Below are 19,423 nucleotides of genomic sequence, written 5' to 3'. Positions count from 1 at the left end.
TACCCACACACATACACATATATTTATTTATAAATAACAATTTTTTGTGTGTTGTCGTGTTATTTCATTCTCCCTATTTTTTAATATTTCGTCTGACATGCAGTGACCAAAAGAATGAAAATGCATAATTATGGTGTTGTGTGGTGTGTTGTCTGTTTGGATGGTGTGGAAAGTGGTATGTCATTACAGGAGGATTTTCTAAATTCGATCTTAAGCTAATGTCATTGTTGTGAGCGTGGATAAAATCATATTGTTTAAATTAATTAAAAAAAAAAGTGATTATAATTTCAAATGTGTAAAATAACAAGAATAGTAAATGAACAATCATGATGAAGGTTATTGAATTGAATGACAATCAAGACTAGACTTGTCAAATTTTGAATTTAATGAAATGTCTTCACCACCACAACAAAAACAATGAATATTAGTTAAAATAATTTAAAAAACAAAATAATAATAGCGAGTAAAAAAAGAAAAAAAAAAACAAATAAGTGGTATTGGTAATTGAAAATTAAATGTGTATCTACCTACTATTTTCAAATCAAACAAATAGATTGTTTTTACTTTCTAATTAACTAATAATGAGATCATAGAATTATGTATTACTAATAATAGTTTCTACTTCTTCTTTCTATCTATCTTTCTTTCTTTTTAATGTTTTTAAAACATGTTATTCAAGAATTAAATTATTGATAATTGAATTATATATAATTGCAATTATTATAGAGAGCAACATGAAAGTAGAAAAGTAATAGTTTTTAAATAAATAAATAGAATCAAATTATTTGATATTACGAACAGTTATTCTACAAGTTATAGAAGTTAAATTCAATAAATAAAAGTCTAAACTTATTAAAAGTCAAGATGAATATGATATTCAATAATTCGAATTCTATAGACTCATTCATTAATGAGATGCTCTAGTGGTGAGAGTGGTGTGGTATGATAAGATTATTGTTATTTTTGTTAATGTTTTTGTTATTGTTGTTGTTGTTGTTTTGTTGTTCTTTTTCATAGTTGTTAATTATTGATTCGACGTTGATACCTACCTACTATTTTGAAAAAAAAAAAGATATCTTAAACTAAAATTTAATTAAATATATATATATTTATATCTTGTAGATTTAGTTGGTTACTACTACTATTTGTAAATTAACTTGCAAGTACGAAGATATAAATAGTAAAAAAATAAATATATTGATAATATTGATAATATTACTAGTAGTTGATATCTCTTCCTATACAGTCATGATAGGTTTAGTCAGAAGCACCCATTACCACTCACATTTATGGTCCTCAGTTTTCGGCTCATTTTAAATTGCAATTTATTAAGTGTGCGAAAAAAAATCTTTGTTAGCAGATTTGTTTTATTTTATTTTGGCAAATGAAAATTATTTTTGCTCTTTTTTAAAATTGTAGATCGACATATTAACCAATTATAAAAAAGAAGTAGCTTAAATAAAAAAAACACCTTAATTTATTATATATTGTGGTATATCAAATTCTTCTTTTTAAATTAAGTTATAATAAATATGATGACCTTTTCAATTATTATTTATTTTTTTGCACACACTTTATGCATTCGCACACTGATTAAATTCTACCAAAAAAATAAAATAAATTACAAAAAAATGTGTGATTTTACATTTTTGATATCAATGAATACAGATATAACATATGATCAATTAGTGAGAACAAGTTCATCTCTTTATTTAAATATAAAAAATGAATTGAAACAATTGTTAGTGTACGCTTGTTTGTCTTTGAATCATAATAATGGTGAGAGTAATCGTTCGATATGTAATACTTGCAATCTACTTTTGGAACAACCTATTAAGAAGGTACCTTTATTTATATTTATTTATTTTATATTATATTCTCAAAAACTATTAATAATAATAATAATAATAATACTAATGAGGTTGTTATTGTTGTAGTGTGATAATTATTTATTAGAGTTTACAGATTATTGTTTAGATTTAAAAACGGTTTACAATCTCTATGACTTCAACAATCCATCGTTGAACAACATCATAGAATTACTTAGACAATCGTTTATTCACTCTTTGAAACATAGAGATACTCAACAACAACAACAACAACAACAACAACAACAACAACAACAACAACAACAACAACAACAACAACAACATTATATAGATAACATATCATTTAAGAATACATTCCTAAATATTCATTTGAATAAAACAACAATCTATTATCAATTCTTTAATTTTCTATCAACAACATATAACAACACCAATAGTAATAATAATAATAATAATAATAACAATAACATCATTGATAACAGTAACAATGACAATTATGATAATAATAATAGCAAATTATATACATATAGTTTAGAATATAGAATAGATATATTATCTATTATTAATGATATACAATGTTTAAGATTATTATTTACAGGTGATATACTTAAGAATATTTGTAAGGTAAAACAGATCAACAAAACAAACTAAAAACAAGAACAAACTGATACTAAAAGGTTTATATCATATTTTAGATAAAGAATCATAAAGTACAACAAATAATATATCTATTGGATGATACTCCTCAATTTATAAAGCTTGTTAAATTAATAAATAGTGGCTATAAATCTGGGAAGTTGACATCTTTAGATTATCAATCGATATTACCATTTATTAAAAATAAAGATATAGATAATGATGATGATGATGATAAAGATCAACAAATAGATACAATCATATACAATAATATAAAATCAATTCTTTTAGATTCAATTAAAGATTATCTTTCAAAATTTGGAATAGATAATAATAATATAGAGTTTATATTCGAATCAGATTCATCCAATTTTGATTCAATCGAACATTATTTTAATTTATTATCAAGATCTGCACATCAATTTATAAATAATAATAATAATAATAATAATAATAACAATAGTAGTGACAGTAATAATAATAATAATCCAGTAGTAATTGATTCAAAACTCTATGATTTAAATGAAGAGTTAAAAGTTGTATGTATAAATTATTTATTATTCATAAATAGAAATAGAATGATATTCTAATAATAATATTATTATTATTGCTCTTTCATATTAAATAGAGATATAATATATCATCAGAGATTGGATACCTTCCACTTAGATTGGAGAGTGGAGAGTATTCTTCCTATTTCAAAGAATTGCTATTTCTGTTGAAATCATGCAACAATGAGCTCTATCAACCAAACGACAAGGTCAATGAATTGGTGGAAGATGAAGAAGAATCAAATATAGTTCATATACACATAACAATGAACAACCAATTGTTTAGAATGAAAAAGAATTTGATTACATTGGAATTACTTGGATTTAATATTAGCGATAATATGGTATGTTATTATTGATAATAATAATTTTGTCATTTTGTGAAATCGTATTAATTCTTTACTAAATTATTATATTATAATATATATATTTAGTTTGTTGTACCAGTAGGTGAAATCATTTCAAAGAATATGGTTGGTGACTTTCAATCGATGTTTGATCATCTATCCAATGAATTAATGGAATTGCTACCTGAGGAGATAGAGTCAAAACATAGAGAGGAAATTATACATCATCTATCGATTTCAAATATTAAGTCACCTATTCTTTTTAGAAATTACAAGGCAAACGTATGAATCTATTAATCTATTTATAAATGATATTGTTATTGCTAAACATTTTTGTATTCTATTCAACCTATAGTTTACATTGGATTATAATGATATTATGACAATTCAAAGTAATAAGTCATCTTCTATCTTTTATAATTATTGTAGAATCAAATCTATTATCAAAGATTTCAATGAGATAGTATCTAAAGATGAATTCGAAGCTATCATACCTGAATATAATGATTATAACTATTTAAATGATAAAGTTTGTATAATGATATATTTATAGTAAACATATATATAAACATATTAACATAGATATCTATTTTACTATATAGTGTGAATGGAAGATATTGATGGAGTATATACTTGAATTAACAAATCTAATAGAATCAATAGTGTTACCAATACCAAATAAACAACAACAACAACCAATCATATTAGATTCACTATCAACACATTCAATCTATGAATTTATTAATAATTTGATAAAAGAATATAGTAAATATTATAGTAAAAGAAGAATTTTAAAGGTACATATATTATAAGTATTATGTTTTATAATGTAATTAATTCAAACTAACTTTAAAAAAATTATGAAATTAGAAAAAAATAGATAAAAATACATTTGTAATAATTAGATTTATCAATATTTTAGAGAATATATTTAGATTACTGATGAATATTATCGGATTTTCAACATCTTTTTCAAGGATGTAAATTAATGGGAAAAACGAATGAATCCATCGGAGATTGCAAAAGTGTTTATAAAAAAATAAAATAATCAAAAACTAGTTAAAAAAAAAAAAAAAAAAACGAAATGTAAATCATTTAAAGCATACAAATCATTAATATAGTAGATATCATATATCAACATTATAAGACAATAACTATTTATGACATCCACATCTACATCTTTTTTTAATTTAAGCTGGCAATGGTATAAGAGATGTTTGACAAATGCACCACTTCGAACTAAATGTCTAACAAGCGGAGGTAATTTATGTTTAGTTTGCTAGCAAAAAGATTAGATTTAGTAGTTATATTAATATTAATTTGAAATTTGAATCAACTTAAAGTTATCTTTGGTGTAGGTGATACGGTAGCACAAAAGATTGAAAATAAACCAAAACATAATCTTGAAAGAACCTTTATGATGTCAACCATTGGAATGTGTGTTATATCACCTCAAATTCATTAGTATGTTGTTAATATTATCTCATCATCGATCGATAGGTTTGAACATTATTGAATTCATTTCTAATCATGTATAATTATCGATAGTTGGTTCAAAATACTTGATAGGACATTCGTTGGAACATCTATACCTATGACCGTATCGAAATTGGTTGCCGATCAACTTTTATTTTGTCCCTATATAATCAGTTGTAATTTTGCAGCTGTCAATCTATTTAAGAATCGTGGTCGTTTCGACTTTGACGCTTTCCAACTCAAGATAGAAAATGATCTTTTCCCATCATTAAAACAAGCATGGTAAGAATAGAATATTGATCACTTTACATATAACTTTTTACAACAACAAACTAACTTTTTGTTCTTTTTTTTTTAAAATTAAAACAGGACAATATGGCCAGCAGTAAACTTTGTATTGTTCAAATTTGTACCTATAGATTATAGACTTTTAATATCAAATATAGTTAGTATCTATTGGAATTGTTATCTTTCGATGATGGCCAATAGAAATGTTGTTGCTAAATCAACCGATACTGATGATAGTAACCCTGATAGCAATAATAGTAATTCAACAACCATTATAAATACAACATAAGAATAAATATTTATTGTTTAGTATATTTAATGGAATAGTTATTAGTTTTTTAATGATTATAATATAAACAATAAATTTGACTTTATTCTGTAATTTTGTTATCTTGTCTTCTAGTTGGTAAGTTGGTTAGTTAGTTAGTTTAGTTACCAACTGGAAAACGAGTAACCATCGATTCGATGACACCGACTGCATTGTCGTTGAATTCTTGGAGGACTACTTCACCGTTGGCAATGTAGGTGTGTGCTTGAACGAATACCTTTCTTGGTTTCTTTTGTTGGAGCACGATCTCTCTCAGCTTGAGGAAATCCTCTGGCACAGCGGTGTAGTCGTCGAACAATTTGTTTGCTTCGACGACGTTGGCGGTTGCCTTGAGAACCATGATACGCTTGAGGAACTCACCGATTGCGGGGATACCGACCGATTCGATCTTGGTACGATCGAGACTGATGAGAACGTTGTCGTTGGTGATGTCCAACTTGACCAAACCTTGGCCGGCTCTCAAGAGAACCTGGAGAATGGCGTATCTACCTTGCATGTGTGCTTGTTTCCACGACTTTGAAGCGGGCGAGTAGAATTCCAATGCACAGATACCGGCTCTTGCCATAATGAGCCAATTGACAAAGAAGATGTCCAAGGCGTTCTGACCTTTGTGACCGAAGAGTGCGAGAATCTCTTGGTTGACACAGAGATAGACACCGGCACACTCGGCTCTGCACTCTTCCATGGCGGATCCGAGTGATTTGAAAACAGAGTCGTAGGTGGCACCGGCGTGGTAAACTTCTTTGTCGGTATCGATTGGTTGTCCGGTGAGTGGATTCTTGGTGGCCGGGTCAAAGTTGAGAGTACCGTCTTTGTCCTTGGTGAACAGCTTTCCGGCACCGTGACCGAATGACTCGTGAATGGCTACTTGCACTTCGAATGCCTCTGTCATCAACTTGTTGAAAAGCGATTGATCTTCGTCACGGATAAAAGTGACACGCTCTTCCTTACGCGCGGCAATCACGTTACCGAGTGACACATTCTTGAATCCCTCACTCTGACGAATGTCGTCGTAGTTGGGAATGTTGATACCGGCTGGAACACCGGACGATGCAAAAGTGAGGACTTCCAACGAGGTGAAATCCGGCTTCTTAAAGACATCCTTTTCAAACTCACGTGGCCATGGCAAGAGTGGAATGAATTTGGTTGCTTCGTTGATCATGTCACCGAGTTTCTTGCTCATCTCCTTGTTGACGATCGATACGAATCCCTCGAATTCACCACGCACTCCAAATGGATCACGATAGCTCTCGATGAAACCAATGTTGGTTTCGACGACTGGCGAAATGTCCTTGATCCACCAACGCTGTGAATCCTTGTGGTCGTCGATCGAACCGTGCTTGAAACTATCGATGTACTTGCGTGTCATATTCAACTGGTTGTCGTTGGCGCAGTATTGTGTAGCTTGTTCCAAGTGGAACACTACCTTTTCCATGTATTGTGACCAGTCACCATAGGTAATCTGAATGGTGATTCCTTCGAATTCAAAGTTCTCTGGCTGCTTTGTAACTTGGGCAGAGGCAGTCAACAACTGGTAGATGAGCTTACCGTCGACTGTCTTTTTAAAGAGACGAGTATTGTATGGAGAGATCTTTTGGCTATCCATAAACTTTTGAACCAACTCAATCTCGGATCTCTTGATGTCCGGTGAGTAGTAAGTGGAAAGTCCATTCTCTTCCAAACCCAACTCTCTTTCTCTTTGGCCGAGTGAATAGATTAAATCACCACATTGTGACCACAATTGATTCAACTGAGCATCATTATAACTTGCTACGACAGCAGCAAATTTTTCCTTTGGTGTTCTTGGCTACCAACAATAATAACAATGTTAGTTGATATATTTTAGTTCATTGTTCAAGTCAATAATATTAACTTACAATAAATTTAGTATCACCGAATGAAAGATAGTTACCCATGTTACCATAGAATTGAGCGGCATATTGGAGGATGTCGCTGTATTCTTGCTCGGTGACAATCGATGGAATAACGGTTGCTTTGAGAGCGTCGTTGTTCTTGAGTGAGTACATACGTTGGAAGAGGTCAAAGATGTGTTGTGATTCGACCGATGTCTGACCGAGACAGATGAGACTACCCCACCATGCAGCCTGTGAGTAGTGATGCGAGTAGAGTTTCTCTTTGGGTGTGAGATTCTTGAATGACTCTTTGACGTCCAACTTGTAAATTGGTACTTCGGGTGGTACGAGATACTCTTTGAGCAAAGCTTGATCGATATTTAATGCAGCTGTCATTGTTTGTTGTTGATTGTTGTTCTGTTGTTGATTCAATATGCTAGTGGACAGAGATTGAACGGTTTGTGAAGAATAATTATATCTTTGAATGGTAAAATTACAACTTTTAGTGTTTTGTTTTGGTTGTTGGAATGAAGACAGAGAATAATGAAGATTGCTATTAATATATTTATGTGATGGTGAATACAATAATCTGTTAACAAAAGAATTTTTGATCAATTTATGGTGTGTGAACTTGAGCATTGTGGGTGAAAATTTAATCAATAATGAAATTTAATATGAGATCATTTAAATGAAAAAAAGTACAGGAAAAAGGAATAAATGATTGATCGAGTAATGAATTCAAGTTAAACAAGACTATTTAATCATGATTATTTTTTTCCAATTATTGGAAAAGATTTTTTTTTTTAAAAAAAAAAAAAGTAAAAAATTTTAAAATTGAATAAAAGAATAAAAATTTCATTAAAAAGCGTTGTTGGTCTAGTGGCAGAATTCTTGCCTACCAAGCAGGAGACCCGGGTTCGATTCCCGGACAACGCATTTTAAATATCTACAGAATTCTTGTTCCGCATGCGGATAGGAATAGAATTTTAAAAAGTACAGTTTTGCCTTCACTATCTAGAGCTGACATCACAACTACAGAAATCATTGAGTTTATTATCGAATATTGAGTTTCCAAAGAAGATTTTTACTTTAACTATTGATCGGAGTGGAACCAGATTCAGATACCTCTTTATTCATCTAGAATCTGTGTAATTACATTTTATCCCTTCCCAAAAAAATGAAAAAAATTTTGCATAGATTTTGTGTTTTGCAAAATAATGCAAGAATTCAAAAAAACTGTGCAAACAAAACCTAACCTATTAAATGAAATAACATATCTGTCAATAATTTTGACTCAACATAATAAAAAATAAGATTACAATTTAAAACCTATAGACTTCTCTTTTTATTTATAAATCTTAGATATTTAATCAATGAATATCTATAATCTATAAAGTTGATACAACTACAAATTAGTTGAATGTGATTTATTAATTAAAAATTTTCATTGTATAAAACAAACTTTAAATAATAAAGATTCTTGTTGTAAGAGTAGCAGATAGTAGCTAAGATAGTTGTGGTGATACTATCAATGGTAATAATGATATTGGTTTTAGTGTTCAGTTGGAATAACAACAAATAATCTAATTGTAAATTAAAATACATGGTAGTGGCGATACTGATGGTGATGATGATGATTGTAAGAAATCAGAGGAATTCAACAAAAGCAATCGAGAAAACATCTAAACCAATTATTAGTATTGAAGAGAATAAAGAGTTTTTATTAAGCTAGGTGAAGAATGCAATGAAGTACTATTGGTACCATCTAAAATTAATAGATGTGCACGAAACCAAATAGCTAACTCTATATTTATTGCAAATAGGTTGATACTCTTAGTGTTGAAAATTAAATATTTATCTATATATTTTTACCATCTCTTACAAACTAAACTGAAACAAATGATATCAATCTCATCTTTTAAATTGCTAACTTTTTTATTTAATATTAAATGTGATAGATTTACTTCATGTTGTCCGTCTAAGGGCAATAAGGTAGCCACCAAGGCAATGCCGGCACCCATCAATCAACATCAATAATATACACCAGCCAACATATAGTAATAGTCAATTATAATTAATTAAATTAATTAAACCAACTAAATAAGTAATAGTTCAAAACAACAGATCGAAATAATAATTAAATTAGAATCTGTTGTTTCTGAATTAAGTATTCAGCACTCAGCCGTCAAGCTTCTCAATAATGAATATATTGAGTTTAACGCGACGTTAAAGATTCATTCAGTTTTATTCAATTCATTCAATCTATTACAAGAATTAATTGGATTAAGAGAACAAAGATTAATAAATAAACAAAAGATAAAATAAGAATTAACGTTTAAAGCTCGGTATCCATAAAGACATTATTAAAAACATTATTTTATATTATTATTAATTATTACTTGAATAAGAAATGTCAGATCCAACTGATCAATCAACAACGACAACAACCACAACAACCAGTAATGTAGTAGCACCTACTGATACAACAACCACAACGAATGATCTTATGAATGATCTCGAGAGCAATAATGATAATGATTCAATCCCATCAACCTCTACTTTGTTTCCTGATGTTGTTCCTACTACTACGCCCAGACTCACTCCCGTCGGATGTATTCCAAGCAACCCTGATCGCATCCAAGATACCGATCTCCTCTACTATCGTTCCAGGTCAATCAGACAGTAAACACTTCATTTCCAAAGTGTAAAAACTAAAATGATCAAAAAATTGATTTCCATCTATGATGAAAATTTAAAATTTTAATTGTTTTTGTGATTATTAATCTACAGTACAGTGATCTTTTTGAGAGTCATTAATTCAAATCTTCCAAACATCGAATATTTTCAATAACTTGGCTTGGTGATAGTTTTATAAATGATATTGATTGAAAAATTAATATATAAAGAAATAAAGATTTTTTTAAAACTAATTATTTTTTAATGAGGTTTCAACAGATTGGATCAATTCAAAGTAAAGATAGAATTCATTAAAATTGTTTATAAGTGTTTAGGGGAGTGAAAGATCTAGATTCCACGAATATCAAAATTATAAACATTTCAAATTACAATTAATGAAATCATTTGAATCAAAGAATAATTGTACAATGGTTATTGGTAAAGCACAATTGAATAAATTCGATTATCATTTTGGTAACTATTTCCATTTATAAATATAAATCATATTGCATTTTTTGAGACCGATTTTTTTAAAATAATCTAGATGTTGGAAGAAACATCAAAAGTATTGCTAGCAATGTTTCAAATATCTATATTACCAGATCTGCTTTAAAAGATGATCAAGAGTATCTCTATAAATTAATATTAGAATCACAATCAGTAACTGTGTTGAAAGGATGCAACACGTTGAAATCCCAAAGTCAATCAATTCACTCATGTTTCAATATGATTTCAATGAGCCACTCGTGAAAGAATCACTTCCAAGTTCATTAAAGGTTTTAGATTTTGAATGTCCTCTCAAACAAGAGATTCTAACTGGGTTACCTCCAGTGTACTTCCAAGATGTCAATCAACAGACTACGGCCAACCGACAAATTAACAAGATTATTTAAGAGCAACAAAAACTTAATAAAAAATTGATTATATTTTACAATCACTTTTCATTTTTCTTCCGGAATACAATCGAGAGGGTATCTCAATTACCTCCCACCAACTTTGCAATCACTATAAGTAAAAGATAGTGTATTGAAAGGTACAATGCCAATTTCATTGAAAAAATCCATCTTCAATTTTGTCAATTTAAGATAGATGCATTATTCCCAGAAACTTTAAAAAATCACTTTGAAGTATTCTTATATAGAAATGATATTTTTCTTCTAATTCCATCAAACATTAAGATCGATATTTTATAAGTATCTGTAGATGACAAACAATCAAAGAAAACTATACAATCTTGGGTCAAATCAATCAACTTATATATACATGAAATCCTCTGGTTCAAATGAGAATAATATTGACTTTGGTGGAGATGATATTACCGATCATCGATATCAATATAGAGATATATTACTTTGATACCATCAACACTCAAAACACTTGAATTTGAAAAACAATCTAAAATCAAATTGACCGTTCCAAACACTCTCTAATATATCACCAATATCATCTATAGATATAGGTCTTATCTAACACTAAAAATTAGAAAGTTTGATGAAAATTATTATAATAAAAAAAAAGATTTGTTGACTCATGGTCAGTCAACAAATTGCAGGTATTGATATTTACCTGCGAGTTCGTGTTTTATATAATATATACACTCTCACACAGACCGTGAGAAATAGCCAATAATATTATTATGATTATTGTATAGTTATTATTAATTTATAAGTTGAGAGTAGTGTTAGGATAGAATAGATCTAACAGTAGTTGATGAACAACAGTATAAAGTGGTGGTACGTAGTTGGTAGGATTTAGATTCCAATCAGATTTAAATTTACGCGTTATTGCAGAGCAATCGACAGTGACTCCTTGGGAGATAGAATTAGCTATTGTGAAGTAAAGCTTGTGGTAATTGGCATCCATTAATTTGGTGTAATGGGTGACCTCTCTCTTGACTGTATTTTCCAGCTTGTAATGGGTACCATCACCAAACATTTTACAGGACAGCGCCTGCCATTAACGAATGTACGATTGCAGCAGTAAGGTAGGTGAAGTGGACAGTAGTACGAATAGGACCGTCGAACTTGATGCACGAGTGCTTCCAATTCCGAAGTCTTTTGTTACCGTACTTGTGGTATATATGTTTGATAAAGGAAAGGAACTGCTGTGAAACTACAATCCTGCATTTTGAAGAAGAAATGCTCATGTGGGTTGCAGAGTTCAGTGAAGGTGTCACCACAGAACTCACAGACATGACCAGCGCTAAATCTCACTGAACATCATGCGCGCAATGTGGTTTCAAGTTTTTAGTAAAATTTTCGCTCCTGGTTGGGATCGAACCAACGACCATTCGGTTAACAGCCGAATGCTCTGCCTACTGAGCCACAGAAGCCAATTGATGAAGATTAAAAATGTTCTTTTCTCGTTTTATTTGGAATAAAAATGATACAAATGAATATTTAAAAACACGTTTTATTTTCGGGAAATTTTTTGAAATTCCTATTTAATATAAAGTAAAAGAGATTTTAAAATAAACTTTTATTTTTAATATATTGGAATTAAAAAATTTAACTCGAAACTATATATTTTTGGGTTACAAGTCTTGATCAAAATTGATTTCTTGGAAATTTTTGTTCTAATTCAACTGACAACTTATCAAGTTGAAACATTGCAATGTTTATCATTTTTATTTTTCTTAAAAAAAGTTTAAATTATGGATAGTATAGAAGCAGGTGAGTGTTTATTTTTAAACACATTACAATATATCTATCCTATAACTTTATTTATTTAAAACTAATAAAGAAAAAAAAGATAATAAATTGAGATTAATAATTATGAGTTTATTTTGTTGTTCATATATATTAATGGATTTAATTTATGATACTTTACTAAAAAATAGGTCAATATTGGGAGAAAAACTCTGAAAAATGGACAGAGTACACAAGAAAAGGATACGATGTATGCAGAGATGAGATTAATACACCTGCTTTCTTGTCGATTCTTCCTGATGTCTCTGGATTGAATGGAATAGATGTAGGTTGTGGCGAGGGTCACAACACCCGAGTTATCGCCCGGCTAGGTGCCAAAATGAGAGGTGTCGACATCGCTCCAAATTTCGTAAAACATGCATCGTCACACGAACAAGAGTCACCACTCGGTATCGAGTACTCTGTTGCCAATGCAGAACACCTCGACCAATCTTTCGAGCCTGAGGCATTCGACTTTGCCACCTCGTTCATGTGTTTGATGGATCTGCCCGATCAGGCAGCGGCATTCCGTGGAATCTTCAAAATCCTAAAGCCAGGTGGATTCCTTCAATTCTCTATTTTACACCCGTGCTTCAATACACCGTACCGGGTGATTCACAAGTCGGAGGAACGTGTTGCCTACGAGGTAGGCGACTACTTTACACGTGAGAACGGCGAGATTGAGAGATGGACATTCGGCCAAGCTCAGCGAGCCAAAGATTTTGATCCCAACTCTCAGATGTTTGAGGTTCCAAAGTTTCACCGTCCTCTCACAGAGTGGTTCGAGATGGCACAGGCAGCTGGATTCACCATCGACAAATTCCACGAACCAAAAGTATCAGCTGAGAGTCTAGCTAAATATCCATCGCTCCGATTCAACCAATCGATCTCTCTATTCCTAATAATAAGAGTTGGCAAACCTAAATCATCATAGATATTTCATTCTAAACTTTTTACCGTTACCAATGTAACACTAATTATAACTACCTAAATAATCTATATTTATAAAAAAAAAAAAAACAAAAAACAAACAAACAACTACACAACCAAATGATCTCCAGACTTTAACTGTATGTTTTTGTTCAAGATATGTGAAGCTAGATTATTATTATTTATTTATAGAAAAATGATCATCATAATAAATAATTCTTTTACCTTCACAAAAAACCAACTTGCTTTCTTACTAAATGCAATAGATTGTTTTAATTTAAGTGATTACATAATTTAATATTTAAAAATATAATAGATAAGAATATGATATGATTGTAACCATATCTGGAAATAAACGAAGTTGTAAAAAAAAAAAAAAAAAAAAAAGAAATATATACTAATTTAATAAAAACTTTGAATGATTATTTGCAATTTACATTTCATATATTATATTTTTTATAATTACAACAAAAGATGCAAGTTGGAGAAGGTGGAAAAAAGTATGGTTTACAATTACCTACTAAATTGAAAAGTGCATTCAAAGATGATAGTGATGATGATCACTTGGAGGATGACGATACATCAGAACAACAAAAGAAACAACCAACAGATTATCTAAAACAACAGAGAGATGCAAAAACAAAGATTGAAAAACTACATAATGCAGCGTTGGAAGAGGATTCTACTGTGTTTGATTACGATGGTGTTTACGATCAGATGAAGAAACAAGAGAAACAGACCGCTAGAAAACAACAGCAATCAATGATCACCGGTAAACCAAAGTACATTCAGAATCTAATGGCCGAAGCAGACCGAAAGAAACGTGAGAATGAACGAGTCAAAGATAGAATCATTCAGAAGGAGCGTGAAGCAGAGGGTGATCTCTACAAGGATAAAGAGGTGTTTCTGACGTCAGGCTACAAAAAGAAACTAGAGGAACGAAAACGACAAGAAGAGATAGATCGACAAGCGGAACTATCACATGATGTTACAAAAAAGAAAGATCTATCTGATTTTCATAGGAATTTATATAATACAATTGTAGATAATAATGATGATAATAGTAGTAATCAAGAAAATATTAACAACAACAATAATAATAGTAGTAAAAATAATGAAAAAGAATATAATAACAACAATAATAAAAGAAAACAACATTACTACGCACCAGTGATAGAAAGAAAAGAAACAGTTAAAGAAGTTATTAAACAATATCCAAGAAGAAATGACGAGGATTCAATCAATGCAGCAAGAGAAAGATATTTACAAAGAAAATTAAATAGAAATAAATGAGCAATCAGTCAGTATCATTCAATTATTTTATCAATCAAATAAAATCACAATTGTAAATAAATTCTACAACTTTATATTATCTTATTTATTATTCATTCATTTGCAAATCTAATCTAACTTTACTAATAATTCTAGAAGATATTAAGATTTATTTAATTATTATGTGTGAAGTTAGATTTTCGCAGTTTGTGCACATACAATGAAACAAACAATATAATGTAATGTAATGTAATCTTAATTTAGTTTGTAAACAAACAGATGTCCTAAAGTATAACAAGCTCACCTATTCTTTTAATAATGTTTGGTCAGAGTTTTATATTACCAATTCAGTCATAGAGTGGTTGATGCATCCTCTAATTTTAGTGTTTTTTATGGTTGACCAAGTTTGTTCTCTTTGTTCACCTTGTTGTCCTTTTTTTGTTTGCATGAGACGGTGAATTCAAAACAAAACAACCAACTTTTTGAATTTTTTTTGTTTGAAAAACCATGAAGTTGGCAGAAATAAACCATACACAGGACACTATTTTTTTGAAAATAAAACAACAAAAGTGTTTGTATAACGACTCACCCCAACAACAACATTACTATTTTTTTGATCATTTGTTTTTTTTTATTTTTAATTTATTTTTTTTTGGCAGAAAAAGAAAACTTTTTTAAGTTCTTATAAATCTTCTTATTTTTATTTTTCATAGTAGTAGTAATATAATAATAATTATTGTATATTTATAGATTTTATTTATTTTATTGTATTGTTAGTAAATTTAAACAAAAATGGGTAATATTTGTGGAAAATCAGGTTCGTCAGAGCCAAAGGTAAAGAAGACCGATAGAACTGCTGCACCACCAGCAGCCAATACCGCCAAACAGGCACCACAACAATCAGCTGCCGCCAGACCAGCTGAACCAGCAGCTGCAGCTCCAGCATCGGCAGCAACTTCACCAAGCACAGCAGTCTCACCAAAATCAGTTGCACCAACACAACCAACCACTACTACCACTACAAACAACACTTCAGGTTCAAGCGGACAATCCTCATCGTCGCCAGCATCATCGGGACCAACAACAAAAACCGTAGAGATCGACAAGGAACTTCACAAGTATGTCATCGGTACAAAGGGAGCCAACATCAAGGAGATCAAAGAACAGACCGGTGTCACTGCCATCGATATTCCAGAGAGTGGAAACACCATCTCAGTTACCGGTCCATCGGGTGCCGCCGTTGACAATGCCATCGCCAGAATCGAGCGTGTCAAATCCGAGCACAAGACACAATCACAAAAGGATAAGGAATACAAGGATATGCGTGACGGACACGAAGCCGAGAGCCAACGTACCGATGCGCTCTACAAGAAGTACCAAGTGGAGGTCGACAAACACGCTCAGAAGCGTTCAGAGTTGTTCGAGGAGGCCGACCGTGAGTACAACGCCGGAAACAAAGACCGTGCCAGAGAGTTGCGTGAACAAGCCAAAAACGAGACCACCCTCATGGAGGAGGCTCAAAAGAAAGGAGCCCGTGAGGTTTTCAACGACAAGAACAAGAATCTCGACGACTACACAATCGATCTCCACGGATTGCAGACCGCACCAGCTTTGGAATTCGTTGAGGAGCGTATGGAGAAATTGAAATCGAATCCCGCCAACAAAGGTAAACAATTTACTATTATCACAGGTGCTGGTAATCACAGTGATGCAAATGGCCCCAAAATTAAGCCACTCATTCACAAGACACTCAAAGAACGTGGAATCGCTTATGAAGAAGTTAATAACGGTTCAATTTCTTGCACTCTTTAAAATAAAAAATAATAAAAATATAAAATATCAAAAACAAAAAATATTGTGTAATTCGTTGAGGAGCGACAACAAAGGTAAACAATCACTCTGACTCCAACTTTAAACCAAAGATCAAATTACTCATTCACAAGACACTCAAAGAAAGTGCAATAGCTTATGAAGATGATAATGAATGGTTCAATTTAAATAAAATATAAATATCTAAAAAAAATGTAAAATAATTATTTTTTTGATGATCATGTTTCACCATAAACATCATTTTTATTAAAAATCAAGATATTTTAAATAAAATAATAAAAAATAATATTAATATTAAATTGAGTGTTGGGGTTTGTTTGGGGTAACTTTTGTATTGTAAAGCATTGTTCATCTTTTAGGCAAAGAAGAAACATTAGTTAGTGCGTATGTGTATATGTATATAAATGTATTTAAATAGAAACAGTAAGCTAATAAAACAAACTTATTATATTTTTAGAAATAAAAATTATAATAATGTTTGTAAATTTAATAGCAATGGTAGCAGTGGTAGTAGTAATGGTTTATTATATTTAAAAAATCAATATTGTAATACAACTCAACAACAATATCAACAACAACAACAACATAATAATAATAATTTGAATAGCATTGAGAATGAAAAGATAAAATTGTTAAATTCAAATATCGCATCTTCATATAATTTCGAGGATGGTAAAAGATTGACATTCCACCATAACATGGTGAGTGGTGACAACTACGAGGATGCCTACAATTCATTTAAATGGACAATACCAGAGTATTTCAATATCGGTACTGATATATGTGATAAACATCTAAATGATAAGCGAGATCATAAAGCAATCATCTATGAAGATGAACATCATAATATAGAAAGGTAAAAATAATAACAACAATAATATCTTGTTTGATTATTAATTCATATTAATTGTTCTTTATTTATTTGTTGGTTGTTGTTATTTTTAGTGTAACATTTGGTGAATTATATGAACAATCCAATCAGTTGGCTAATGCATTGAAGGAATATGGTATTGGTAGAGGTGAAAGAGTTGGTGTGTTACTATCGCAAGGCATTGAAACTGCACTTTCACATATCTCTGTGTTCCGTATGGGTGGAGTATCAATTCCTTTATTCACTTTGTTTGGACCAGAAGGTTTGGTATATCGACTCTCCAATGCAGAGGCATCGTGTGTCTTGACAGATCACGATAATCTACCAAAGTTACTTTCGATTCAAAGCTCATTACCAAATCTTAAAAAGATTATAGTATTTGGAAAACAAAAGAACAATCATCATCATAACAATCAAACAACTCAATCAAATAGAGATAATAACTTTGTAATAGAGTAAGAATATAAACCAATCCCACCATTTTATAAAATTATGAATTTAAATTAACTAATATTAATATTGTTATTATTATTATTAGATGGAATAAAGTTAAGAATAACTTTTCAAATCAATTCAAACCTGTACAGACAAAATCAGAAGATCCTGCTTTGATTATTTTCACTTCAGGAACGACAGGTAATCCAAAGGGTTGTCTACACGCACATAGAGTATTGATTGGTCATCTACCGGGTGTCCAATTCCCACAGAACTTGTTCCCTCAGAAGGATCGACCATTGTGTTTCTATACACCTGCAGACTGGGCTTGGATTGGTGGTTTAATCGATGTACTCCTGCCATCGCTCTACTATGGTGTCACAGTGTTGGCACATCGCGCATCAAAGTTTGATCCAAAGAAAATCTCGGATCTAATGCTCCGCCACAATGTAACCACTTGTTTCCTGCCACCGACCGCCCTGAAAATGATGAGACAAGTTCACGATCTACCGGTAAACACCAAGATGATCTCTATTGGATCGGGTGGCGAGAGTTTGGGTGATCAACTTTTGGATTTTGGTAGACGTGTTTTTAATGTTACCATCAATGAGTTCTACGGACAGACCGAAGCAAATCTACTCGTTGGAAACTGTTCGCTGATGATGCCAGTAAAGAATGGATCAATGGGAAAACCAATTCCAGGACACAGAGTGGCGATAGTCAGCGATGAAGGTGAGCTACTACCACAAGGCGTCGTTGGTAACATTGCACTGGAAACACCGGATCCAGTGGTATTCCTTCGCTACTGGAACAACGATAGCGCCACACAAGCCAAGTACAAAGGAAGATGGCTGCTGACCGGAGATCTCGGCAAAGTCGATAAGGATGGCTACTACTGGTACGTCGGAAGAGACGATGATATTATCAATTCCAGTGGTTATCGTATTGGACCGAGTGAGATTGAACATTGTATACTCAGACATGACGCCGTTGCAATGTGTGGTGTCGTAGGAGTACCCGATGAAATCAGAGGTGAAGTTGTCAAAGCCTACATTGTCCTGAAAGAAAGTGTAAAGAGCGAATATAGCAACAAAGAGTCATTGGACCAATTGAAATCAGACATTCAAAAGATGGTAAGAGACAACTTGGCAGCCTATGAATATCCAAGGCTAATTGAGTTCATCGACAGTCTACCAATGACAACCACCGGCAAAATAGTTAGAAAAGATCTTAGAGAATTACATTCTAAATCACTTAAAAATTAAATTAAATAACTATAATAGAAACAAATAAAAGAAAATTGTTGTAAATCATAATTATAAACAGCTGGTGTTAGATTAGATTAGTTAGTTAGACAAAGTTACCTGCCAATCTCAATCAATGTATGGAATTGACTTCTCGAAGAAAATTGCTT

General features: G+C 31.3%; 7 protein-coding genes and 2 non-coding genes across 9 annotated transcripts; 7 read left to right on the top strand and 2 right to left on the bottom strand.

The window, feature by feature from the left end:
• Positions 1 to 1,631: 1,631 nt before the first annotated feature.
• PPL_07035 (uncharacterized protein) lies at positions 1,632 to 5,416 on the top strand (the record flags this gene model as incomplete). The annotated part of the gene is made up of 12 exons (XM_020577883.1): positions 1,632 to 1,785; positions 1,957 to 2,453; positions 2,525 to 3,004; positions 3,094 to 3,360; positions 3,451 to 3,645; positions 3,719 to 3,892; positions 3,966 to 4,128; positions 4,286 to 4,343; positions 4,559 to 4,623; positions 4,722 to 4,827; positions 4,912 to 5,121; positions 5,209 to 5,416. The coding sequence occupies 12 exons, from the start codon at positions 1,632 to 1,634 to the stop codon at positions 5,414 to 5,416; spliced, it is 2,577 nt and encodes an 858-aa protein (XP_020432331.1).
• Positions 5,417 to 5,555: 139 nt separating this feature from the next.
• On the bottom strand, positions 5,556 to 9,329 carry dpp3-2 (dipeptidyl peptidase 3; the record flags this gene model as incomplete). The annotated part of the gene is made up of 3 exons (XM_020577882.1): positions 5,556 to 7,262; positions 7,333 to 7,861; positions 9,181 to 9,329. The coding sequence occupies 3 exons, from the start codon at positions 9,327 to 9,329 to the stop codon at positions 5,556 to 5,558; spliced, it is 2,385 nt and encodes a 794-aa protein (XP_020432330.1).
• PPL_07034 lies at positions 8,174 to 8,244 on the top strand. The gene has a single exon. It is a non-coding gene; the product is annotated as a tRNA-Gly (tRNA).
• A 389-nt stretch (positions 9,330 to 9,718) lies between the features above and the next one.
• On the top strand, positions 9,719 to 11,177 carry PPL_07032 (FNIP repeat-containing protein; the record flags this gene model as incomplete). The annotated part of the gene is made up of 6 exons (XM_020577881.1): positions 9,719 to 9,978; positions 10,099 to 10,117; positions 10,320 to 10,458; positions 10,529 to 10,610; positions 10,634 to 10,829; positions 11,070 to 11,177. 6 exons carry the CDS (start codon positions 9,719 to 9,721, stop codon positions 11,175 to 11,177), a joined length of 804 nt encoding a protein of 267 aa, XP_020432329.1.
• A 1,066-nt stretch (positions 11,178 to 12,243) lies between these two features.
• PPL_07031 lies at positions 12,244 to 12,316 on the bottom strand. The gene has a single exon. It is a non-coding gene; the product is annotated as a tRNA-Asn (tRNA).
• Positions 12,317 to 12,637: 321 nt separating this feature from the next.
• PPL_07030 (class I SAM-dependent methyltransferase) lies at positions 12,638 to 13,605 on the top strand (the record flags this gene model as incomplete). Its single annotated transcript, XM_020577880.1, has 2 exons — positions 12,638 to 12,656; positions 12,824 to 13,605. The coding sequence occupies 2 exons, from the start codon at positions 12,638 to 12,640 to the stop codon at positions 13,603 to 13,605; spliced, it is 801 nt and encodes a 266-aa protein (XP_020432328.1).
• A 470-nt stretch (positions 13,606 to 14,075) lies between these two features.
• PPL_07029 (nuclear speckle splicing regulatory family 1 protein) lies at positions 14,076 to 14,894 on the top strand (the record flags this gene model as incomplete). The annotated part of the gene is made up of 1 exon (XM_020577879.1): positions 14,076 to 14,894. One exon carries the CDS (start codon positions 14,076 to 14,078, stop codon positions 14,892 to 14,894), a length of 819 nt encoding a protein of 272 aa, XP_020432327.1.
• A 771-nt stretch (positions 14,895 to 15,665) lies between these two features.
• On the top strand, positions 15,666 to 16,685 carry PPL_07028 (small MutS related family protein; the record flags this gene model as incomplete). The annotated part of the gene is made up of 1 exon (XM_020577878.1): positions 15,666 to 16,685. One exon carries the CDS (start codon positions 15,666 to 15,668, stop codon positions 16,683 to 16,685), a length of 1,020 nt encoding a protein of 339 aa, XP_020432326.1.
• A 422-nt stretch (positions 16,686 to 17,107) lies between these two features.
• Positions 17,108 to 19,274, top strand: PPL_07027 (putative acetyl-CoA synthetase; the record flags this gene model as incomplete). The annotated part of the gene is made up of 4 exons (XM_020577877.1): positions 17,108 to 17,559; positions 17,649 to 18,029; positions 18,113 to 18,210; positions 18,331 to 19,274. 4 exons carry the CDS (start codon positions 17,108 to 17,110, stop codon positions 19,272 to 19,274), a joined length of 1,875 nt encoding a protein of 624 aa, XP_020432325.1.
• Between the last annotated feature and the right edge of the window lie 149 nt (positions 19,275 to 19,423).

The sequence above is a fragment of the Heterostelium album genome (genome assembly GCF_000004825.1).
Source record: "Heterostelium album PN500 unplaced genomic scaffold PPL_scaffold6, whole genome shotgun sequence".
NCBI lineage: Eukaryota > Evosea > Eumycetozoa > Acytosteliales > Acytosteliaceae > Heterostelium > Heterostelium album.
The sequence above is the reverse complement of the archived record's forward strand: the minus strand, read 5'-3'. Positions and strand labels throughout refer to the sequence as shown.